Here is a 26590-nt window from a genome sequence, read left to right on the forward strand (position 1 = left end):
TCAATTCATTGGTATTTCAGTGTGGCTTTAATTTTCATTTCCCTACTGACATGTTGAGCAGCATTCCATGTGCTTATTAGCCGATGGATCACTTCTTGGATGAGATATTTAACCACATCTTTTACCCACTTTTGATGAGGTTGTTTGTTTTCTAATTATTGGATAGTAAGGCCTTTTCTCCATCTCTTCCTACCTTCTAACTAGTATGCTCACTTCAACCCTTTTATAAACGGCTATTAGATCGATGTGACTGCATGGCCTTGGTGCCAACCCTCACATACTCTAAACCCCTCAGTGTTTTCCACTGCCTGAAGTTGAAACTCCTAACTTAACATTTGAAATATATGGCTGTTCCCATCCCTCCATATTCCTACCGGCACGCGGAGAAATGGCTCCTGCGTGACCTCTGCTGTTTTCTTCTGGGCATCTGTTTCTTCTCCATGCTTTCCTTAGTCTCCGAGCCATCCATTCTGCAAGGCTCAGCACAAAGCCACTTTCCCTAGAAGTCCTCCCTGATGTCTCCCTTGGGCACCCACCTCCCTGAAGGATACTCTTGCTCAAAGCTCATTTGAATGGTTATCAACTAGATATGTAGAGGTTTTGTTTTATTCTCTTTCCAGGACTTTTGCAGTGTGTATGTGCATGTGTGTGCATGTGTTATTAGGGATTGAACCCCAGGGGCACTCTGCCACTGAACTACATTCCCATCCCTTATTCTTTTTTATTTTGTGACAGGGTCTCACTATTTGCCAGGCCAGCCTCAAACTTGCAATCCTCCTACCTCAGCCTCCTGAGAAGGTGGGATTATGGGCTTGCCCCACCTCGCTGAGCTTTCTCATGCCCCACCTGCCACCCACATGTGCTGCACCTGTTATCCCAAGGCCATAGTTCCTGTTTGGGGACCAAGGAATGGTTTCTGCTTTTCCCTGGCACTCTCCCTGCTGCATCTGTGTCTCTGGGCAAGCTCTTTTTGCCTCTAGAGAGCTCTAGGTTCCCTCTCTTTTATTCCTAACTCCAAATTTAGGAAGTTACAGAGTGCTATTGACTTTTTCCTTTGGAAAACACATTAAAATATATTTGATCATAAAATCATTGTTTGTTAAGCAGATCCCTTTTTTGTACCATGGCTTTGGCTAGGCATGAAGTCATGTGTGTTTATGCATATTTGTTATGTACGTGCATGTACATGCAAGTGTACGTGTGTATCTGAATGTTCCTGGCCACGATGCCCTGTGTGTGGCATGCACATCCTTTGCACTCTTGCTCCTTTCTTTCCCTTTCCAAATTACCAAAACTTATTTTAATTTCCTTTTTTTATTTTAATATTTTCTATAATATTAAATGTCTTAGAAAGTACACAACTAGAAACTCCCCCCAGTTGTTATACTCTTAATATTTCTATGTTTGTATTAGTGTATTGCAGTTCCATATAAAGTAGGGTTCATTCTGACATAATCATAAATGCATATATCATTTGTTCTTTTCATTCCCCAGTACCTCCCCTTTCCTTTTGCTCCTCCCTCCTCCTAATCCCCTTCCTCTACTCTAGTAGCCTTACTTCTATTTATTGCTTTTGTAACTGGTGCATTCTATACATAAAAGTGGAATTCAATTTGATGTATTCATACTTGCATATAGCATAAATTGATCAATTTCATTTTGAAGTTGCTTCCCTTATCCTTCCTCCCTCCCCTTAATCCTCTTCCTCTACTTCACTGTTCTCCTTTTTATTTTCATGATATACCCCTGCCCAGCCCCTGCTTTTCCCCCTATTTCTTTCTAACTTCTACAAAAGACATTCCTTAACTTTCTGAGTCTAGATTATTTCAGTTAGCATGATGTTCTCAAATTCCATCCATTTACCCGTGAATGATATAATTTCATTCTTCTTTATGGCTGAGGAAAACTCCATTGTGTATATATACAACATTTAAAAAATCCATTCTTCTGTTGATGGACACCTAGGCTGGCTCTGTAATGTGGCTATTGTGAATTGTACTACAAAAAGCATTGGTATGCATTCATCACTATATTATGCTGACTTTAGTTCCTTTGGATAAATACCAAGGAATGGGATAACAGGATTATATTGTAATTCCTTTCCCAGCCTTTTGAGGGCTCCCCATATTGCTTTCCAAAGTGATCATACTTATTTACAATCCCACCAACAACGTATAAGTGTTCCTTTATTCACATCCTCACCAGCGATTTTTGTCTTGATGATTGCCATTCTAACTGGAGTGAGGTGAAATCTCAGTGTAGCTTTAATTTGCATTTCCCTGACTGCTAAGAATGTTGAATTTTTTCATACATTTGTTGACCATTTGTATTTCTTATTTTGAGAAATACCTGTTTGGTTCATTTGCCTGTTTATTGATTGGATTTTTTTTGGGTGGTAAGTTTTTAAAGTTCTTTATATATTCTGGGTATTACTCCCCTGTCGGAAGGGTAGCTGGCAAAGATTTGCTCCCATTCTGTAGGCTCTCTTGTCACAGTCTTAATTGTTTCTTCTGCTGTACAGAAGCTTTTCAATTTGATGCCATCCCACTTATTGATTCTTGGTTTTATTTCTTGAGCTTTAGCAATCTTATTAAGGAAGTCGGTGTTGGTGCCAATATGTCCACGTGTTGAGCCTTGTTTACTTCTAGCAGTTGCAGTGTTTCTGGTCTAATTTCTAGGTCTTTGATCCACTTTAAGTTGATTGTTGTGCATGGTGAGAAACAGGGATCTAGTTTCTTTAAGCTCTTATTATTTTGATGTTAAATTCCAGTCTTTATTATTTTTTTTTCTTGATGTCTATACAATTTTCTTCTGGCTGTATTGTGTATACCCCTGATTTTTTAAAAACTTGCAGTAGTATATCATCAATATCTTCCCATTATAACATCCTTTTATGAAAACATTTTTAAGAGTTACATGGTATTCCACTGTCTGATTACACAGTTAAGTTATTAAAGCCATCCCCTCCTGAGTCACATGCAGGTTGTTTTTCTTCCTTTGCTATTATAAATAGTGAATGATTAGGATGTTGTGATCTTTTTTCCAAGCAGGTTATTTTCTGGGATATGTGGCAGCGCGGCTCAAGGTTGTCAGCATCTGATGCTCAATGTCAGCAGGCTGAGCACTCATTGTCTGATCTTCCCTTTCTTATTTTATTTATTTCTGTTGGTACCAGGGACTGAAGCCCAGGGTACTTAAGCATTGAGCCATATCCCCATCCTTTATATTTTTGAAAATTTTAAAATTTGAGATAGGGTTTGCTAAGTTACTTAGGGCCTGACTAAGTTGCTGAGGCCTTGAACTTTTGATCCTCCTGATTCAGCCTCCTGAGTTGCTGGGATTACAGGCCTACTCCACTGTGCCCAGCTCGATCTTCACTCTTTGAAATAACTGAAATAACAAAAATCACTACTCTGGCCACATGAATTTGGTTCACAAGCTTTCTCTTTCTTTATCTTCTTAATTTTTCTTTTTTCTATTTCAGTTGTAGTTGGACACATACCTTTATTTTATTTATTTATTCTTATTTGGTGCTGAGGATCAAACCCAGTGCCTCACACACACTAGGTGAGCACCCTACCACTGAGTCACAACCCCAGCCTGCCTTTATCTTCTGAATTGGCAATTTGGGGCTGAAATCAAGACTTAGAATTGGGGCTGGACATGCAGCTCAGGGGTAGAGATCCTGCCTAACATGCATGAAGCCCTGGGTTCCATTCCTAGCAACACACACACCTACACACACACTCACATAACTTGGAATTTAGCATAAAAGGAATTTATAAGAATAAAATGATCAACAATTGAACCGATATTTCAACTGAACAGATATTCCAAGAGTGGAAGGTCTTCCACAGCTTGCAGGATAACCACCCTCCTCTTCTACTACAGTAGTGACCAACTATAAAAATTAAAGCCATCAGCTTGCTGGGGACTCTTTGGCAGCCCACACATGATCATATGGTCCCAGAACACCAGTAGATCATATGCAAATATTGTCTGCATATTCATCAAGATACCACATGGACAGTGTAAGCTGCTTTAATTATCTTTCAAGGAGAAACACAGCCGCCTCTGGCACATGTGCTTCACTGGCTCCGTTGGCATGTTGCTGCCTAAACTGATATGGAAATTAGTTCAAAAGAAAAATATTAAAGAGGGGTGGAATCTGTTATATTCTGCATTCTGCTTAGCAATTAGAAGTTGCCAGCCAGATTGTGGTTTTTTATTTCTGATTTATACCTTGAGGCTTTCCAAAACACAATGACAATCCATGTTAGCTATGAAACTTAGGAGCTATTCACTTCTTAGGAATGCATGATGGGAAGGCATTCTCTGAAAATATGAAAGTCCCAAGAAACATTCCCAAATATCCATTTAATAACTAAGCAACAAGAACTATGGAAAAAGAATTTCATTTTTAAACAGGTAATGAACTTCAACTGTTTTTGTATTTTGTACTCATGGATATACCAGAGAGATGCTGTTTTTTACCCAGGGACAACAATGGAATCAATAAAGTGGTGTTCAAAGATGCTCTGGGCTTTAAAAAGTCAGCATACAATTTTTTTCATTCCTAAAATGGATGTTTTTTAACCTAAATTTTGAAGTAATGCTGTTACATCCTTTAATGTGAAGAAGTGAGAAGTAATTGTCATCTATCTGTCTATCCCTTTGGGCAGGATTCAGTTGTGTCATTGGGATTCTTCCGTCTAATAGAAAATAAAATTATAGCCTCTATAGGCTGCTAACTTACAGGAAAACAATCTTTGAAATGATAAGAATTCTAAAAGCTAAAGGTAGAGTTGAGTCATCATTAAATCTAGAATTAGAGAGAGCACCTTGTGTACAACATTGAATTTCCCAATTATTATTTAAAAAAAAATTGTAGTTTAGATTTATGACATGTCTTTATTTTGTTTGTTTATTTTTATGTGATGCTGAGGATCGAATTCAGTGCCTCGCAGTGCTAGGCAAGTGCTCTACCACTGAGCCAAAACCTCAGCCCCAGAATTTCCCAATTATTAATGGAAAACTATTATAAGCTGGATAATGACAACAACAAATCTATTTAAGGGCACTGCAGAATGGTCCTCAGCAGGCAGAGAGCACAGTGGACTCTAGGATTCAATCCTTGAAAGAAGGGTTATATGGCTTTTCTTCCCCCAGGCTGCTGAGTATGGTGGCTAGATTGTCAAGAGAAAGCCAGTATTACTGGTCTGAGATTTTACAGGATGGAGTTCAGAGCTGTCAGAGTGGCTGGAAAAGGAGGAAGAAAATGCTGGAGAGAGACAGCCACAGTAAGGCAGCCCTGAAACCTGCATTGTTTCCCTCAATCTTTAGTTGATGCTTTTAAAACTCTGAATATATGGAAGAGCTACAAGAAGTCCAGGGAAAGCAGCATGCAGATGATGAAAACATTGAGCAGAGATTTAAGCTGTTGCCTACTGCAGGGAAGTAGAGTTTGGAGTCCCCGGTTCAAGGGACTTGGCAAACCTGTTGGACTTTCCACTGAAACACCACAGGGCCACACCCTTGGGTAAAGAGCAAGTTCCAGGACTAAGGAAGTTTCCTTGGATCTAAGGGCAAAAACTAAGTAGAACCTCTTTAACAAAGCAAGAGGTAAATGGAATTGTACTGTTGCAAGTTCACATTTTAGGTGAAGTGGCATGATGTTAATTCTAAGCAGCCTGTGACAAATGAAACATGTACATTGTAATCATTAGAGGTAAAAAGTCATGCCTCTTGAAGTTCAAGATGATCCATTGGTAACTTATCTGTCTGCTAGACTGAAAATCAGTAGTCTTCAAAGAAGGCAACAGAATATAATGTTTCCATGTTGTAGTATCTACAAAATTCAGTATTCAGTTAAAGTTTACTGGTTATGAAAAGAAACAGGAAAATGTGATTCAGAGTCTAAGGGAAAAACCAGTTAGTCGAAAGTGATCCCCAAATGTTGGAATTCAGACAAGAACTTTAAAGTGAGGGCTGGGGATGTAACTCAGTAGTACTGCACTTTGTCCTGGGTTCTATCCCCAGCACCGAAAAAAAAAAAAAAATAAAAAATAAAAGAACTTTAAAGTTGCTATTATAAATATTTTCCAAGAGTTAAAGAACAAGTGAAATGGATCTCTCTCTCTCTCTCTCTCTCTCTCTCTCTCTCTCTCTCTCTCTCTCTCTCACACACACACACACACACACACTACCTGAAAGGAAAAATTTATTGCATAGGCCTAACAGAAGAAACAAGCATTGGTGAATTTAATAAAGGACAATACAAATTATCTAATACGTAGAATACAAAGATATTAACCTATGGGATAGTATCAAACAGCATAACATACATATTTATTAAAGTCTCAAACAGAGAAAAATGAGATAAAATGGGGTATGCTATGGTTTGGATGTGAGGTATCCCCCAAAAGCTCACATGAGACAATGCAAGAAGGTTCAGAGGAGAAATGATTGGGTTGTGAGAGTCTTAACCCAATCAGTGACTTAATCCCCTGATACAGATTAACTGAGAGGTAACTGAAGTGGTAGGGTGTGGCTGGAGGAGGTGGGAATTGGGTTGTGGCTTGGGGTATATATTTGTATCTGGTAAATGGAGACTCTCTCTGCTTCCTGATTGGCCTGTGAACTGTTTCCTCTGCCATACTCTTCTGTCATGATGTTCTGCCTCACCTCCAGCCCCAAGGAATGGACTTCTGAAACCATGAGCCCTCAAATAAACTTTTCCTCTACAATTGTGGTGGTTGGATCTTTTAGTCACAGCAGCAAAAAAGCTAACTAAAACAGGGCAGAAAAAGTATTTGAATAATGACTGAAATTGCTCAAATTTGATTAAAAACTTACTGATCAACTAATAGGTCCTTAGAAATTCAACAAACCCTAAGTAGGATAAACGCAGAAAATCACATCCAGGAACATCAGTCAAATTTCTGAAAACCAAAGATAAAGAGAAAGTCTTCAAGGCACCCAAAGGGGGGAAAAAGGACGAGATACATATAGGGGGCTGTCCACACTACTCACCTCTAATAGGAAGCAAGGAACACTAGAAGGCAATGAATGACATCCTTAAAGGGCTGGCAGAAAATTACTGTCAATCAAGAATTCTAGATCTAATTAAAGCATTCGTCAAACACAAAGGTGAAATAAAGACATTTTCAGATAAGTAGAATCTGAAAGAATATATTGCCTGGAAACCCTCACTGTAAGAAATGCTATGTGAACTTCTTTAGGCAGTTCTTCAGGAAACAATACAGTTCAATTATTTGGCTCTATAGGGAAAAAATGTTAAAACTGGGTAAACATAAAAAACTGATTTTTTATAGTTTTATGGAAAGATAACATATTGTTTAAAACAAAATTGGAAAGATTGTATTGTGGGTCTATTATGGTTTAGATATGAGGAATCCCCCCAAAAGCTCTTGTAGGAGACAATACAAGAACATTTAGTAGTGAAGTAATTAGATTATGAAAGATGTAACATAATCAGGGGATTGACCCACTGACATGGATTAACTGGGAGGTAACTCTAGGCAGGTGGGGTGTGACTGGAGGAGGTAGGTCACTGGGACATGGCTTTGGGGTTTATATTTTGTTCCTGATGAGCAAAGCCCTCTCTCTGTGCTTCCTGATTGCCATGTTCTGAGCTGCTTTCCTCTGCCATGCCCTTACTTCATGATGTTCTGCATCACCTTGGGTCAGAATTGGCCATCTATGATCTGAGACATCTGAAACTGTGACCCCTCACCAAATAAACTTTCCCTTCTCTATGTTGTTCTTGTCAGGTATTTTGGTCACAGCAATGAAAAATCTAGCTAAAACAGGATCTTATAATGTATATAGATATAAAATATGTTAAAATATCCCAAAGGTGAGAGAGAAAATGGAATTGTATTGTTGCAAACATATTTTAGGTGAAGTGGCACTATATTAACTCTAAATATCCTGTATTAAGTTAAAGACGCATATTGTTATCATTAGAACTAAAATCAAATAGAGGAATGATACTGGAATCCTAAAAATTATTCAATTAACAAAAGAAGGTGGGAGAGATGGAGGAATGAGAAACAGAATAATAATGGAAAATGGACCCATAAAAGACAACATGAAATGAAAAAAAAAAACCTATGCTAAGCCAAAAGAGTCCTATGTACAAAAAAATTTCAAGATCAGTCAAAACTAATCTATGGTGATAGACATAAGAACAGTGGTTTCTTAAGTGGGGTGGGGACTGCCTGCCTGAAGATGCAGGAGAGAAATACCTGGAGTGATGGGAATTTATACCTTAATTAGGGTAGTGGATTATCCAAGAGTATATATACATTTATAAGAACGCACAGAATTGTGCACTTAAATTTCTGCATTTCATTGTACGTACATTTTAAATCGATTTTTAAACGCTTTAAATCACTCTTGAGAGGCCTCCAGTTACAAACTTTTATCAACAGAGGGCGCTCCGAGCCCATCAAACACTGTCTGGGGTCCCAGATACTTTGGGATGCAAATCAGATAAGCTCTGGGCTCATCAGTCTCCAAGGTGTATCGCGCAGCTCCCTAGTTGCTCCCCCTCTACACCCCACCTTCCCCACTCGCGGCTTCACGTGCTAGTCCATTTCACCTGGCCACACGCTGCTTTCCGGCTGATAAGCAGCGCGTAGCTAATGGCGACGATATTTTCTGCGGCACCTACACGGAATACAGATTCGGCTGGTGCTGGCTTGAGCTGCCTGGAGGCATACCTATCCCCCTAAGGTCCTCTACTGATACGATCGCTTTTAAATTGGAAGTAGAAACGTAATGGAAACTTCCACACTGTTCTCAACATCTTCATTTTGACCTTTTTACTTCTCTTTGGTGACTGTGAAATATTCCCAGGCAAGGTCTGCAGCCTGGGGGATATAGGGGGCATGGCTGCGTCAGGAGGCCAAGAAAGATTTTTTTCCCGAGGAAGGTAGGGTGGGGGGCGTTACCCAGAGTTCCAGTACCCCTAATTATTGTCTTCCTGTCCCCTCCTGCCTCATCCATATCTCAGCAGGAAGCAAGCGACTGGAAAGCCCTAAAAGTCCTTTGCTCCCTAGCCTAACCCCAGAAACGGTCTCTCCCGGTCTCCCGGGGGCTTGGAGATGCCATTACACCTCACGTGATCCTCGCGCTGGGCCGGTCCTTCAGGAGGTGTCTCGCGGGGTGTTAATTAAAGGTCACAATAAAATAGACTTGCCGGCTCACCAGAAGAAATGTCCTCCCAAGAAATGAAAAATGACACCCCGGAGCAGCCACGTGTGGAGCCTGGCATACGCCGGCTTCCTGCGCTTCTGGGCGCTGCGCTGGGGGCGCGGGGAGAGGGTAGAGGGGAGGGGGCGATGACTGGGTGCTCTGGAGACTCCGCAGACCCCGGATGCGGGAAGAAAAGCGTGGGAGGGGGGTGAGGGGATCGACCCCCGGCAAGGAGAGGCCAAGGCCAGTTCGCGCCACGCCCCCTCTTCAGGCCCGCGCGGTGCGGGTGCTCGTGGGCAGCACAGCGAATCCCTCAGTGTCCCCTGCCCGCCAGCGCCCCGCTAGGTCCTCGGCTCACCTGTCCCAGCCCTGGTCGGTTTAGTACTTCACAGATTAGGGTCCAGCGGTTGGGCGGGCGGGAGCCGAAGGTCCCTAGTCCACTGGTTGTGGTCCCGGAGGAAGGCCCCCCGGCCGGCCCCGGGGAGGTCGGGTAATTCCAGAAAAGGTTTGCTGGGCAGGTCTTGGAGAACAAAGGGCGGGGGGAGGACCCGGCATGTTTGCGGACTTGTTTGTGACTCAATCCGTTTTACACGGCGTTTCAAAGGCAGACCTGCAAGCCTTGCCAGGAAGAGAAAGAACTTGGGGGCGGGGGAGGCTCGGGCGCAGCGTTTCCGTCCAGCCACGCTCGCTCAGCGCTTCCCCTCAGCTCCAGGCTCGCGCAGCGGTGTTTCATTAGAGCCCCGGACACGGGCCACTCGCCAGTAACTTCCCTGCCAGGAGCGAGATTTACGACCCCACCCCCCGCCCCGGCTCTCGGCCTCCCAATGTCAGGCAGGAGCGCCGCACCATAAAATGGATCCCGGCCGGCGCTGCGGCGGCGGCGGCAGCCAGGCGGCGGGTTCCGGGGCGGCGGGGCCGCGGTTCCCGAGGTTCCGCGCTGCGCCCGGGCGCACACGCGTGTCCTGATCGCGGACGACTCTCCGGCCAAGCAGAGCCACCCCTCTCCCTGCCCTCGCGCAACTGTCAGGCGAAACGGGCCCGCGCATATTGGCTCGGCGACACGCCGAGGCTCCTCCCCGAGTCTGGATCTTTATATTTTGGGAGAATTTCTTTGAACTCAGTTAGCAAGCTGGGTGAAGGAGGCAAGTTCCCACCGCCGGCTTGGTAGACGGGGTCCGCGCGCCGACACAGGCGAGGCAGCGCGAGGACTCGCCCACCTTCCTTGCAGCGGCGGTACGTCCCGATCCTGTTCCTCTTTTCCCTCGTGAAGGAGATCCGAGGACTTACTTGACTGAGGAAAATGCCAGTGATGTGGATGTGACCGTGAAAAGAGAACGTGTGACTGGAGGAGGCAGAAGAGCACGAGGAAAAGCGTTATTTGAAGAGAAGAATAAGCCAGCCACTCCAACCTTTTCTGCATATTGGTGCTATTACTTCTGGGGTCCATTTGCTTTTATTCTCTTTAACCCACAATTAAGAAATCTTGACTTGAGGGCCAAGAGACAACCCCTTACAATTGGGGGACGCTTCTGGTTGGCAGATCTTTTGGATGTAGCATTAGTGGAACATTTAGACTCTCCTCGGGAAAAGCCACCATGAATTCGGTAGCTGGGAATAAAGAGAGGCTTGCGGTCTCCAACAGGGGCAAGAAATACGGGGTAAGTTGTGAAGGGTTCAATACCGAGACGCATTGCCAGACCCATCTCGGCCGGGATCCTTTCCTTCCCGGGAACTTGCGGCCCTGGCAGAGCGACCCCGAGGAGCCGGCGGCCAGCGCGCGGATCCGAGCTCTCCTCCCGCTGCAGAGGCGCCTCCGCTGGCCCGCCGGGCTGTGCGTGCGCGGAGGCGGGTCTGTTGCGAGGACACCCGTACACTCGCCTCGCTCTGGGAATTTTTTCAGTCCTTTTAATCCTTCCTTTCCCCTGGAACCTTAACTTCTATAGTATTCCTGGACTTATAGGCAGAGTCAAGCTGAAAGGAAGGTTTCCCATGAATTCTCTGCTTTTGGGATGCGGAGATCCTTTCATTTTACCTGCAGGATCCGGTGGGCTGTTCCCCGAATGAATAGAAACCCTTAAGTCACAGGACCCTCAGAATAGGGTCTTCTAGGATCTTGTACCTAGGTTCTTGCCGGGGTGGGTGCCGGGTTCAAAAGCACGGGGCGCTGAATCTGTGGGTATCCCCTGCAGAAACCGTTGAAAAGCCCTCAAGAAAACCCTTCTCCTGACTTGAGGAGGAGTCCACCGGCACCCAGAAACCGGAGCAGGGGTCACTCGGGCGGTGGGGAGTCATCTAAGAACAATTAACGAGATAGATGGAGGGCAACTTAGCTGCAGGGCTTGCAGCAGCCGGGAACCCGAGCCCGTGGGCGTTCAGCCAGGCACTTGGAGGCACGCGGATCGGCGGGACGGCGCCCCAGCCCGGCCCAGCTGCAGAGAGCGGGAGTCCGCTGCCTTGCAGCTCCTCACACCCGCGTGTCTCCCCCTGCAGGTAAATGAGGTCTGCTCGCCCACCAAGCCCGCGGCTCCCTTCTCCCCAGAGAGCTGGTACAGGAAAGCGTACGAGGAGTCGCGCGCTGGGAGCCGGCCTACCCCCGAGGGCGCGGGCTCGGCTCTTGGCTCGTCGGGAACCCCGTCCCCCGGCTCGGGCACCTCGTCCCCGAGCTCCTTCACCGGCTCCCCGGGTCCCGCCTCTCCGGGCATCGGCACCAGCTCGCCGGGCTCCCTGGGCGGCTCGCCGGGCTTCGGCACCGGTTCCCCAGGCTCCGGCAGCGGCGGCGGCTCCTCCCCCGGCTCGGACCGCGGCGTCTGGTGCGAGAACTGCAACGCCCGCCTGGTGGAGCTGAAGAGGCAGGCTCTCAAGCTGCTTCTCCCGGGGCCCTTCCCGGGCAAGGTGAGCGGCGCGGCGGGGACAGCCCCGAGGGCGAGGCGGGGGGAGGTGCCGGGACGGCAGCCACCAGGGCTACGACTGCGGGCCGCAGCTGCCCAACCCGTCGCGATCATGAGCAGCGGCGCCGCCCCGGGGGCCCTGGCGGCTCTGGGGGCTGCTCCACATCCCAGAGGACGCAGGCGGCGGCGCTGGGGAAGACCTCACTTAGGGCCCCTGGGGCAGGGGTGCTGACTCCCGAGTGTGTTGGAGCGCCCGCAGCTGCAGGCCTCACGGTCCACCAGGGATGCCCCAGGTGGTTTGTCTTGCTGTGCCGCCACTCGGGACTGCAGACTGCTCATGAAATCTTTCTCCCCACCCCCACCTGTGATCCTTTACAAGAATGTAATGGGAACAGTAACAGTAAGCTGATATTTGGGTGTTGTCGTTTCCCATCGCATATTTGTGGTTGTTCCTTCTCAGGATTACAGAAACAGAAATCTATTCAAAGGCCATCACTTTTTCGTTAACATTCTGTGTGTGCATCTGAGGAAGATTAAGAAGAGGTGGATAGCTCCTAAGAGCAGTGCCACATCCTGGCCTGCTACTGCACATTGGTTCCTCCATAGCAACCCGGCCGTGTTGTATGACCGGCAGGGGAGTCCCCAGAGTGTAACACAATGCAATTGTATTTGTACTGTTGGGTCCAAGTACTATCAAATGAAAATATTTACTCTTCCACTTCAAAGAGTTTTTATCAGTGGTTAGAGAAAAAATATCAAGAAAACAGTGGATTGCTGTGGAGATTTCTGTCACTGTTCAATGAAATTTTCTGGTTTATGTTTTGGTGACTTTTGAAATGAAATATTGTGATTTCGGGTAGTGGAGTTTAGGAATAGCTGCAGCTGCTTGCCTCATCTGTTTATCCAAACACACTTTGATGTTTTTATATGTAAGGGTTAAATTAAACAAATACCCACAGACTGTAGTAAAATTCAAAATGTGGAAAATTCCACATAGAATTCCAATAGAAGAATTGGTTTTCTGAATCCAGATCCTTTCTCAAGAATAATGAACTCATGGATTGTTGTAAGTTTGCCGTTTTTGTAGATTGATAATAAATCTGCCAGGATGTACCAAGAGTAAATCTTAGGGAGTCTGAAAGCTTATTTCACCCTTGCATGCTAGACCCTGCAATATAACACCATTTCTTCACTCACAGATTTATTTGCTCTTATGATCATTCACCAATAGTCATTGATTTCCTATCCCATTCATAGCAAAGTACAAGGCTCAACAAGGAAAATGATAAGTACATACAGTGCTTGTCTACATAGAACTTGTATTCTAATGGAGGATGCAGACATTAACTACAAGATGCAGTTCATAATTTATTCACTTGTGCTGAGTACTAGGAAGGAGGGAGTGTGGGATTCTGTGAGGTTGTATAATGGGACTAGGTCATCTGATAAAGATTTAAAGAACCTTCTCTAAGATACTTAACATTTGATACTTGGCAATCTTAGTAAGTTACAGCCTACCAAATTATTTTAGAACATTCTGGAGGACCCATTCTTATAATAGATTCTTTGTGGTGTTGTTTGAATGCTCCTCATGTGCCAAAGTATATCAAAACAGACTTTTTTTGTAAAAATGGAAAAGGGGAAGGAAAACTTACAGAAAGAAGAAACAAATGTTGAAACTGAAATGCATCCATTATGATTTGTGAGGTTATGTGATAAACTGGATTTTTGTTTTTGATGAACCTGAAAAAGTCATTCGCAGTGTATAAGAGGTCATTCAATATATTTGCCAACTTTATTGACATGATAAAATAAGTGACATTGGAAACTGATTATATTGTCAGAGCGAGGTAATAGCTCCAGAAACAGCACAGGATGGGCTGACCCTCAGTGCTCTACAGTGACTCATAGTGATCCAGGCACACATCTAGGGAAGAGCTGTCTTCACAGGGATAGTCGTCAGGATCACCCTGAGTTTATACATGACTATCCCACAGAACCACGGTTTGCCTGAGTGTTAGATGTGAAGCTGCTCATTGAAGCATGACATTAGGTACAGGGATGTAGTCAGGAATGCAACTTTGAGTTAGCTCATGATTGGTAATGAGATTTGGGGCTTCAATTTTAACAACCAATCTTCTGCATGTCTTTGGGAATAATAATTTTAGGGTTGTGTGTGTGTGTGTGTGTGTGTGTGTGTGTGTGTGTTTTAAGCATTTCTACTCTTTAAGTCCAATTTCCATTATACCTTTTATTGTTCACAACATTTTTTTTTTTAGGGTACCAGGGATTTACACTCAACCACTGAGCCACATCCCCAGCCCTATTTTGTATTTTATTAGAGACAGGGTCTCACTGAGTTGCTTAGCACCTTGCTTTTGCTGAGGCTGGCTTTGAACTCATGATCCTCCTGCCTCAGCCTCCCCAGCTGCTGGGGTTACAGGCATCACCTTGCCTAGCTTATTCACAACATTTTAATCAAACAGTTGCTATGTTCTGGGCATCATGGGTGGTGAGCCAGGCCACTTGAAGATAGCCTTTCTTCTTCCTGGTGCAGGATTTATGAGCAAACTGTGGACCTCTGAAGCCCTTAGGCACCAAAGGAGTTAAGTTTCATTAGAACAAGAGATGTCATTGTGACTCCAACATGTAATTCACCCTGGAGAGTCAGAGGCTGGAAGATAAAGACATGTTTTTGAGGGATAATTAGTAAAAAATCATCTTTGTAATTCACTTAAGATGCTTAACTGCATTTGGGGAATATACTCACGAATGGAGTATTAAATTCTACTAGGTAGTATTAAAAGTTTCCTAGGTAGGCATTTAGACGTCAAAGGTAGAATATATACCCCAAGAACCTTATTATTTTAGGATGCATTTGGTTTTGGTTCTTTCTCCACCATGGTTTATTTTGTGACATAGAGTAAATCAGTTTTCCTCTCTATTTTTAACCTTCCTTTTACATTTCTAATGAAAGAAAAAAAAAAAAAAGAGAGATTCAAATGGTTAGAATGTCATAAAAATTATCCAAGGTAAAAGCTCAAAAAGTGTTTTCATTCTTTAGTGAAAGATGTGAGGGTTGATGTTTATTAATTAGAAACAATTTTGTTAGATTTATGTTATAGAATTTAAGATTTTTCTTAAAAATCATTACCAACTTTCAGGTTCTAATTTCATTAGTACATTTCCCAAATACCATTCTGCCATATGAATTCTCACACTAAGCCCTATTCCCCTAGTTGGGGGAGAAGGGGAGATGAGGTGATGGAAAGTCCCTGCAGGATATCTGGTTGGTCCCTCAAATTATTGACTGACTATGGTGATTTGAGAGTTACTGCTCTATTCTGAGAACTCTCAGGAATTATGTGGCCCCATGGAGGACAGGGTTTCATGACAAAAGGTAGTATGTCTTGGATGTTGCTGGTTGGTGGGTTGTTGGTGATGGTACTGACTGAGACTGGAAATGGTGAAGATAGGAGACCCAGTTCTGGATGGAGCACAGAGAGGAAGTTGATAATGGTTTTGATTTTCTATGGATAGAATTTGAGTTTTCTGGAACGAGATGGAGAATGGAGGCAGTATGATCATAAGACAGTTTGTTATTGGCTATTTCAAGGTTTTGCAATCTTGAAGTTGCAAGTGTGAGCTCATGTAACTGTTCAGTGATGCTCTAAATTCGTCTTTCCAATAGCAACTTACCTGGGTAAGGAGAGATTTGTGCCTGGTGGCAGATTGTAAAACATTTGGATTGACTTTTATTACCTTGGTCAGTAAAAAGGGCTTACTTGGTTTATATCATTTCTCTTCCAGTGCTAGTAAGTGGAAGTGGTCAGATAAAACAAAAGAATGTGGATGTATTAAGTGTTGGGATTCTAAGCGAGGACAGTCCTTTTACCCACTACAGTGTTCCAGTGCGTAAATATAAAATTATTTCATATCCAGTGGTGAGAGAGTCTTCCCTGCTTTATAGATGGTCAAGGCACCAAGCTAGAAAGAGGCCAAGGAATGATTCTCTTATTTTTGAGCTAGCTTAGATCAATCTATTACCAGTGATAGAATTTTTGAAAGAACTCTGTAAGTTCTATAAAACATCAGGCCCAAGAAATTCCCTGGAGTACAAAGAAATGTTCCAGGTTAGCGAAAGGTTATCAGACATCTGTTCATTTCCATATCAATAAGAGAAAATCTTCTCTTATGTAAAGAAGGTCCAGAACTATGTTCCTTTCTGATATATATATATATATATATATATATATATATATATATATATTTGCAGTCAAATAGTCTGAGTCCATTTATGCCCAGAAATATCAGCAAGATTAGCCAGACACCCTGAGAAGGGAGGCCAGAAATCACAGAGATGAAAGAAAGGAATGTGTCCTATGGGTTAAAAACACCAAACGTGGGCTCTAAATAGCCAGAGCCCAGGGAAGTCTAGACTTGGGGAGATATAAATACATATTTCTCTATTTTGCTGGCTCCAAAAGGGGGATATGGAAAATAACAGTATTCAAAAGGTCGCTCAAGAACCATCATAAAACACTTTATAAATAGATAAAGTAGATACTGCATTTTAAATATTCATTAATTATGGAGGAATTCTGGTTGAAATCTCCTTCTAAGAACACATGGTTATTTTTTAAAAGCTTCACTAGATTTTCTCAGTTTGGAAGTATTGTGGACAGAGAAAGAGTTAATTGATAATATCAGTAATGAAAAAGTCCTGCAGCATTTATCATGAAAGAATTTCTAAAACATCGTAGGAGTTTTTAAAATCATTCCCAGTAGAGCCACGAGAGTAGTAATCTCCTCCTTAAGGCTTAGCAAGCTATGAGAAAATGGCATTCATTCTCCTAGACTTTTAATTGTGGAAACAACATGGTCAGTTTTTATAGTAACTTAATTCACTTTGCAAAAATCCCTGGCCTGTAATCATTTCTTCCACACTCATTGTAGATAGGATTATTGCCTTAGAAATGGGACTTTTAAGTGGCTGAGGCTGCTAGTTTGTCAGCATTTGGAAGGATTAATTCAATTAAAATTTAGGCCACATCAGTTGCTGTTTGGCATCATATCACAGTTTGTGCTATTCATCAGCTAATAACGTGATGGTAATAATGATGGTTACGAATGGCTAACAGTTATTGTCCTTATGTGCGCGTGCTGTACCAAGACACACAATCTCACATAGCAAAGGGATGAAAATGATTTCTTCACATTGGAGTACCAGAGGCTTGATAAGGTTATTAAGGTCACAAAAAGAAGGAAAAAGAGACAAGGAACAGAAATCCAAGCACACTTTGTCCCCAAAGCTTTTGGGGATCACTGTTATACAGTATAGGTGACTGCAAGACCTCTGCCTGAGAATGTTATAGTTATCTGAGCTTACAGATGGTAACTTCATTTTTGTGGGGCAGGGAGATTGGGGGAAATATGCAAGACTGTCAAGACTGAATGAGTGATTTTCTTGGCTTGTCATGGGGGTGGGAAAGGAACTTCCTTGTTTCTGTATGCACTCAGATGAGATGCTGTTGTCAGTCCTTTTTCAACAGAAAACCCTGCCCGAGGGCCCTGTCCTGACCTTCTGAGAGGAAGAGCCCTGCAGCTGGAATTTCAGTGCCACATCAGCAGGACTGCTGGACTTCTAGGCTGTTCTGTTCTTGAAAAGATTGCAAATTGGCTAGTGTCTGTGGGGGTCCCCTGTCTCTTTTCAGGAATACAAAACTAAGCCACTTCTTGAGTCACAAGCTGTTGTTCATAAGCATCTTTTCTTTCCTTTTTAAAAACTTCCTATATTCTCTTACTATGATAGAGGAACATTATTTAGACTAGTCTCTCAATTGACCTTTCATACTTACATGCACCAATCTGAAATATCTTTAAGTTTATTTGTATAGGTGCAAGAGGATTCTTAAATTACTCTCAGAATATTTATCGGAATACCAGATTAGTTTGTATCTATCATCTTGCTTGCCTTTGAACTTGATCTGGAACCTTCCTGAGAAAATTGTATTTTGAATCATGGTTAAAAGGGAGTCTGTCCACCATTTCCAGATGTGATAGAAATTTACCATGTTTTCTTACTTATGTACAGTGTCCTTTTTAGTGTTTAGATCTCTGATTCTTTGGGAGATTATTGGGGGTATCATAAAGGTAGAGATCAGTTTTATCATTTTCTAAATATGCATCCAGTTGCCTCCAAACCCTTTATTAAAACATCCATCTTTTCCACCGTTAAGATTTAAGATACCATCATTATCAAGAAACAAAATTTCAGTTATATTTGGATCTATTACTGGATTTTCTATTCTGTGTTTTTTTTTTTAATCTGTCTCCTTGTACACCAATTCCATACCATTTTAATTATAGAAACTTTATAGCACCTTTTAATGTTTGGTAGGGCTAGCTCTTCTCTCCCCCAAACAATTCCTTACTTTACTAGGAGTTTCCTGATTATTTTCCCTTATGAACTTTAGACTCAACTTGCCTAACTCCAGAAAAAAGATTGGAACCATGTTGAACTTATATATTCATTTGGGGAGATAGTTGGCATCTGTATGAGGTTGAATCTTTCCCAAGAACCTGGAATGGTTTTTTGTTTGAAAAAGTTTACTTTTCAACAATTTTAAAGAGTTTCCTTACACAGGTTTAGCACATTTCTTCTTGAATTTATTCTTAGGTATTATCTTTTGTTACTATTATGAATGAAGTCTCCATTATCTCTTCTAAATGATATTTATACACATGAAGAATATTGATTCACATAATTATAATCCTATTGCTTTATTAAATTCTGCTAACATTCATTTTTTAACAGTTAATAATCATGAATTTTTAAAATAATAATCTTCAAATATAGATGTTCTCTTTGCTGGATATATGTCCTTGTTTTATCTTGATTATTACATTGGTTAATATTTCTAGTATGATATTAAAGATGGTAGTGTCCATATGGAAATGTCTATAGTTTTTTTTCCTAATTTAATGTAAGATTTTGGTTTTGGTTTGAGATCTCCCTATAGTTATACAAGTTGAGGGAGTACCTATCAATTCCTATTTTATTTAGAATAGTTATTGTTTTTCAAGTATATTTTCAGTATTTAGGGAGATAATCCTTATTTTTCTCTTTAGATTTATTAATATTTCAAATTATTATCTTTGATTTCCTGACAGCAAACCATCCTTGCATTCCCATTGTAAATCCTACAAGGTCTCGGTAGATTTAAAAAAATGCTACTGGATTCAGTTTGTTAATGTTTTATTTGTTGTTTTGCTTGATATTCATATGCCACTGATCATTTTGGATTCTCATTTAGGTACTAGGTACTACTGTAGCTGTGCCACATTATAACCAAAATATGAAAAAGACTAAAATCCCTCCTCTGGAACTACTCAGTCTAGTATTAGAAAGACATGGATGTAAGAGTTGGAGCAGTGTATTAAGTGCTAGAATAGGGCTGTGCAGGCTGCAAGAGAACCCAGACAGGGGAGCTTGGAACTGGGTCTGGAAGGTGGAGTAGGATATGAATATGGAGAAGCCTAGACATTCTAGTCAGAGGAAATGGCAGGTGGAAGGCACAAGAGGGCTATGCCTGCTCATTGGAACACTAGTGGAACTGACATGGTGCATTGAATAACAGGGTGGGAAGTTGGCAGGGATAGGATGAAGAACCTTGTGGGCAAGAATCTGGACTTATCTGTAGGCAGTGGGCAGTCATTAGAGGATGTCCAGGAAGGGTCTGAAATGATCAGCTCTGTTGTGGAACACAACTTAAGAACAGACCCATCACCACTGAGAAGTCCAAATCTGAGAGTCTTTATTAGCTGGCTGGCTGTCTGTCTCACACAACTCCCCAAAAATGGCTATTGGGAGAAAAGTCCCATGATAGGGTTGCAGGGTTTTTTATACCATAAATCGGTACATCAGTCATAAGTGTCTGTTGCTATGATTCAGAACTACAAACTAACATCATGAGATCTAAAATCATAAGCAGAAGGGAAAGTGGGTCAAAATGACCCTAGTTGGGTACAAGTTAAAGAATGGTTACTAACATGTAGACAATCACTGTTAACTTACATTGTGTAAGAAAAATAGGAATCAAAAAGAGAACAATTTTACATTATATACGAATTGCCATTTTGTGTTGCCAAACATGCTATGCTAAGCAACTGTTGATGGGTACAGTGGTGGGGCATTCCCATGGGAGAAGCATTTCCTACATGATATGGAGTCTCGAGGTAAAATGGAGTCTGTTTAGTCATTGCCCATATAACCTGGCCTGTAACATTTCCATGGAGTCAAATACACATCACAAGCTGGTCATTTTGAGAGAGACTGGCCTGGGAGCGTGGTCATGGAGTCCAGTTAAGAGACCCCTTGCATAGGCTTGAATGAAATTGTGTCAACTGAACTAAGGCAGTGAAAATGAAGTGGGGACTTGACCTGAAAGATAGTGAGTAGAAAACTCATGTTGGGTGGCTGCTGAGATACAGGGCAGGGAGGAGAGGAGGTGTTCTCACAGATTTCTGTCTAGGACAGTATGAGGACTGTGTTGCCAATTATTCAGACAGGAGATAGAGGCAGGAGAGGATTTTTGTTCTTTGAGGTCTGATTTTCAAGGATGGTTGTAGATAAGAAGCTGGTCTGGGCTTTCTAGAGCTTGAGGTTGGGTGAATTTAATGAAAGGCCCCTTTCTTCCTTCCCTCCCTCTCTTTCTCCTCTCTCTCTCTTCCTTCTTCCCTACTCCCTACCATTGCTAGTGGCTTAACACCAAAATGGAGAAAATAAATAAATAAATGGAGTCAGAGAACATTGGTGCCATTGAGCTCTTTCTTTTGCTGTTCCTTCACGTCCAGGTCAATAAAGCTTTATATACTTACTTATTCATTCATAGGTAGCAACATAGAAAGTTTTAAGACAGCTCCCTTGATGCAAATAGCCACTCCTTTTAGTTAAGTTACCATGAATATGGATTGAGAGTCTTTGTCACAGAGGCAAATCCCTTCTCGAAGCCTTGAAGCCTTGCCCCTCTGGAAGCCCCCCCCCCCCCCCCCAAGGGAGTATTGCAGACATGGCATTTGGCATTTTAGGCTCCAGTGAATGAAGGAGAGCAGATTTCCTCCAGTGACTGCGCATGCGATGTGCAGATCTGAACAGCACTAGGAATTTGGGCTTATCTGCCTCCCAATCCAGTTTTATCTTTCTCAGACAGTTTTCTTTGCAGTTATAGTTTGCTGATCCTGTTGTATCAATTCTGACCAGACCCTGTGGAGAAGTCTGGAAATAGAGAAGATACCTTCCTCCATCAAGCAGTATTTTCTGCACTTATCTCAGCTCTGAGAGCAGAAGTTGACATGGAAGGGGTGGGTTCTTGTAAATTGTAATATCAAAAGTGAATATATTCTGAATGCTGCTGTATAGGTTTGCAGATCTAAAGGTTCTGAGGTTAGAGCAAGTTATTTTGATAAGCAGAAGTATATATGAATACATCTTAAGTGCCATAGACTAGGTTGCAGCTGAGGGACTATTTTCATTTATTTTTTCTACTTCTTGGAGTTGAAGTTCAATACTGTTGCTGACCACAAAAAGTTCTTGGAAGAAGTTTTAGTTCTCCACATAGCATGCTTCTTCAGTCTTTGATAGTTCTTACACATACATTTCTTTTTGATTTTTGTTTGAAAGCATGAACTACAAATAATAAGTCAAAACCTGCTTTTCCACCACAGGGTGACAAAAATATGAATTTTAGTTTCATAATTCTTTTTTCTCATCTGACTAATTGAGGACCTGTTCTTCCCCCCTACGGTAACATAGGAGCTTAGAGAGCTTGAGATTTTATTGTGGTATAATTTCATCTATTAATTAGCAGTGATGAGCAGTTATGCTTTGCTATGAATCATTATCACCTTATTTAGAGTGGGTGCTTTCTTTGGAGTTATAATCACTGCCTCCTACCTCTACTCTATCTAACTGGAGTCTTCATGTAGCAATGGGAGACTTAGGTATTAACTAATTAGAAGCCAAAAATAACAACAACCAAAAGATGTTGAGCTGTCTAATCAAAAGGTTATGCAGAAAATAAAAGACAAATTCAAGCAAACAACTAGCAATCACCTTTGTTTAAGAGAAGCAATCAACTGGTGTGTCTCTGTAGAGGGAGGTCTCAATCCTGAGCCGCTGAAGTGATGGCCTTGGATATCTTCCCTATGATGCCAGGGCTGGGAATTGGATCATCATTTGTCTTCCACCAAGCCAGGCAGCATGGCAACGGGGACTGAGGGACAGAGGGGAGAAGGACTGGAAGAATAAGATGGGGGGAAGAGTGGGAGGAAGGATGAGAGAGAGGGTGAGAGAAATAGAAAACAAAGAAGTGGGGGGATAGGCATCAGAGGTCGTCTACAGTCCCAGATTTTTAGTGAAAAAGGACTGTCCTTAGAGCTGGGGAGAAAGGTATAGTCCAGCCTCCAGCTTAATCAGCCTTGTGATCTTGGGAAAGCGACCCAGCTTGCCCTGCTGTCTCTCTCTTTGTGGTGCTGGGAGTGGAACTCAGGGCCTGTGCCTGCTAGGCATTTTTCTCTTTTATAAACAGAGGATGGGCGTGTTAGCCTCTGAACCACTCTGAGCCCCTGAGTCTCAGTGAAGCTGGGTAGAGGGCCCAAGACTTTATGGAGTCCATTCCTTGCTCCCACATTCCAGAGGAATATGCTTGACAAAAATCCTAGATGGATTTCTGGTTGAACCAAGAGCCTCAAGCTCTTGCGGGCTGCCACGTAGCAGAACTTTGGGTCACAGTAGTTAGTTCATGCAGAGTTTGAAGGTGCTGGTAGACCTCTCATCAAGGAAGCTTCTGACTTTGGAATTTGGATGATAAATTAACTGATAAGGATATTCCTGTTTCTTTCTTTCCCTCCCTCCCTCCCTCCCTCCCTCCCTTCCTTCCTTCCTTCCTTCCTTCCTCTCTCTCTAGGTCATCATGCATGCAAAGCACACATTCTACCACTAAGCAACACTCCCAGACCCTCTTCCTGTTTATTAGTAAAGCTATTTGCTTTACAATCTTCTGTGTTTGTAAACAGAAATAAACTGAGACAAACAAAAAGGACAGTTGACTTTATGAGAGCAGTTTGATCAAGGACTATATGAGGCAAAGTATGACTTTAGGACTTAGGGCTGCTCACAGTTTTACATTAAAAGTATCTGCCATATTAATTAGGATTTAGAAACAATTTGTGGGGAGTTTGGGGGGACAACAATATAGGAGGTACCAAGACTCCAAACACTGTATTCATCATTTTTAAAAAACTTTCCCCCAATTCTTTTCGCCTCCCTTGATTTCTCTTTCTTTTTTCTGTTTTCAAATGTCTAGAGGGGGCCATAATTATTTAGGCCAGTATTTACATATCATCTGCCCATAGCCTGGGTTTCATGGTCCTGTAGTGTTTGTGCTATAGGCTGGGAAAAGGATACAGCAGGTAGCTTACCTGCTGAGCCAACAGAACTCATTCAGTTATTATCGATTTTGTTTTTCTTCTCCATCCTTAGCCCTGGTTGTCTCTTTAAACTACCTGCTCCCTGGGGAAGGTTTCTCCAACTCTTATTTCAAATATAACACTTTGTGTTTTTGTCTAAACACAATTTTGGGAGTATAGATATTAAAAGCAGAATTTCATCTGGCTCGTACTAGCCCAGAGCACATTAAGACTTTGGAGCAAATGTAGTTGAGAACAGGCGCAAAACAGCAGGAGCTACAGAAGTACCACGTGCTACTCTTCATTGTTCCTCTGTGTCCTCTGCACACCCTTTATTACAGCATTAACAGAACATCCTGTAGCCAAATCCACACAACACAGGGTTTTGGCCTAGTCACAGCTGATTTTCCAAATAAGTTTTCACTGATTATGTGTTCAAATAGTGTACCCTCTATTATTTTTCTTATTCTTTACCCTTAAATGTACCCGCAGAATTAGGTCCTAAAATTTCTAAAGGAGATTTTGTAATGGGCCATGTGTGGGGTGTGCATGTGTGTGTGTGTGAATGGTGTGTGTGTGTGTGTGTGTGTGTATACACTCTGTGGACCCTGAAGGCAGCATACAAGTTGGTAACATGGTAGACATCCTGTCTCAGGTTTCAGACATTGTTAGGCCGAAGCTTTTATTGGAGGTCAAGGCAGCTAATAAAGTGGGATGTGCAATTAAAAGGGCATTCAGCAGAGAAGACGGCTGGCTGTCACAGCGGGCTGAGTGGAGCAGAGGAGGTGGGTGGCAGCTGCAAGTCTGCCCATGATGGCTTTATGAGCATTTTTTTTGCAGCCAGGGTGGTAAATGTAATACAAAGGCATGGTTTTAATATGCCTAATCAGGCTCTCTGCTTCCTGTGTGAGGCATCCACTTGGGGGAAGGAAGTTGCTGGATTGTGGGCTGTTTGTGGTGGTGGTTTGTGCTGACTTACATTATTATTATTATTTTTAATGGAGTGCTCCTAGGTTTTAGTGATTCTCCATAATGTTCTTTATGGTGATCAGGAAGGAGATAACAGAATGATGGAGAGGGTCAGGAGGCATGCCTAGGGTCACCCAGAAAACCTTGGGCTTCTGACTCTCTGTGGTGGTTTTCATGGAATTTATTCAAACAGCTATTTTGCCCACGTTTGTCTCCTCCTTGACTCTGCAGCCCTTGTGTGTAGTTAGCAGTCCAGTTCAAGATACTCAGGTTTGGGGTCTGGTGAAGGCCTGCTCTCTGGCTTATAGGTGAGGCACTTTCTCCCTGTATCCTCAGCTGGTAGAAAAGACTGGCTAGTTCACCAGGGTTTCTTGTGGAGGGCACAAATTCCTTTTATGAGAACTTCAACCTCATGACTTAATCATGAACAACGTAAAGACTTCACCTCCTAATGCCATTACCCTGGGGGGAGCTTACGATATATGAATTTGTGGGGACATAAACATTCAGTCTGTTGTAGCAAGGAGGAGGCTGGTTACCCAGATGCTGGCTCCCTGATGGTGTTCGTGTTGGCTTATTTTTTCCCTTTTTCTGTAATGGGTTCTTCACTATCTCCATTGTTTGGTGAGATGGTAACACATGATGACATCCTAAATGGAGGAGGATCTATAATAATAAAGACTTCCTTCAGATTCCCTCAGAGCTTGGAGGTAAGAGGGGATAGGCTGTGGGCTGGTTTCAGGTCCTTTGGTTCAGAGTGTCAAGGAGGCAGGAGGCAGGTGGCAGGATGGTTTGTCCATAGACATTAATGGGGTCATGCACACGAGGGAGCTGTCACCAGAGCTTCAGTGTAGGGACCATCGCCATTTCCCCTTCTTTCCTTCAGCACCCCTTGGAGGGATGTCATGGCTGCATATGGATGGGAAGGGATGATTTCCTAGAAAGGTGACAGTGGAGTTGAAAGGATACTTAGGAGTTAGTGAGGAATCTTATAACCAGAGACCGGAAACAGCCTTGAGGGTCTGTGGGAGCCCCAGGAAACTCAGTATTGTCAGACATAAACTGTTGCAAGAGGGAGGGCGTCACAAGAAGTGAAATAACTCTGTAAAGTTTATGCACGAGTTTGAACAGACGATGATATGTAATGTGTTGAGATTAGCAGTACAGCATCTGTGTTCATAGCAGCCTTATTCATGAAAGCCAAAAGCTGGGAGCTACCCAAGGGTCTCCTGACAGATGAAGAACTAAATACAATGTGCTATGTCTGTACAATGGCATAGTCAGCCTTAAAAAGGGACAGTCTGTCACAAGCTACATGTGAGTGAACGGTGAGGACATTCACTAAGTGAGGTAAGCTAGTCACAGAATGACAAACGTGATTTCATGTATATGAGTCATCAAATTCATAGACAGAACCAGGTGTGGTAGCACACACCTGTAATCCTGGTGACTCGGGAGATTGAGGCAGAAAGATTACAAGTCCCAGGGCAGCTTGGAGTGAGACCCTGTCTCAAAATAAAAAAAATTAAAAATGTCTGGGGATAGAACTCAGTGGTAAGGCACTCCTGGGTCCAATGCCCAGTAAATGCTTCCCCCGCCACCTGCAAAAACAAAACAAAACAAAACAAAACAAAACAAAACCCAGTAGAATGGAGGTTACCAAGTGTTTGAGAAGATGAAAAATGCTGTATGTTTGTGTGTGTGGTTGTATAATGATGGGAATCCTTCATACCATGGAACTGTACACTGGAAAATAGTTAAATGATCAGTTTTATGTCACAAGATATTTTATGTTATGTAAAATTACCTTCCCTGCCCCCCCAAAATACATTATAAGTCGTGTCACAAAACAGTGTTCCAAGGGAAGAGAAGGCCCCAAGGACTGCCTAATTATGCAGTAATGACACATGAAGGGTAGTTGTGATAACATTTGTTGCTCTAACTCCTGGGTTCTTCTGAGCACATTATGAGTAATCTCATATGGAGCCTTGTGAACACCCTACTGTTACTGTCCCGCTTTACAGCAGAGGAAACTTGGCAAG

General features: G+C 42.6%; 1 protein-coding gene across 1 annotated transcript in view; it reads left to right on the top strand.

The window, feature by feature from the left end:
* The first annotated feature begins 9190 nt into the window (after positions 1 to 9190).
* KIF26B (kinesin family member 26B) overlaps positions 9191 to 26590 on the top strand; it is a 490037-nt gene continuing 472637 nt past the window's right edge. The window contains exons 1-2 of the mRNA XM_079106603.1: positions 9191 to 10880; positions 11713 to 12114. Of these exons, the coding sequence (XP_078962729.1) occupies positions 10818 to 10880; positions 11713 to 12114 (465 nt within the window). The 5' untranslated portion in view covers positions 9191 to 10817. The remainder of the gene's footprint in view (positions 10881 to 11712; positions 12115 to 26590) is intronic.

Source organism: Sciurus vulgaris (genome assembly GCF_902686455.1).
Source record: "Sciurus vulgaris genome assembly, chromosome: 12".
Taxonomy (NCBI): domain Eukaryota; kingdom Metazoa; phylum Chordata; class Mammalia; order Rodentia; family Sciuridae; genus Sciurus; species Sciurus vulgaris.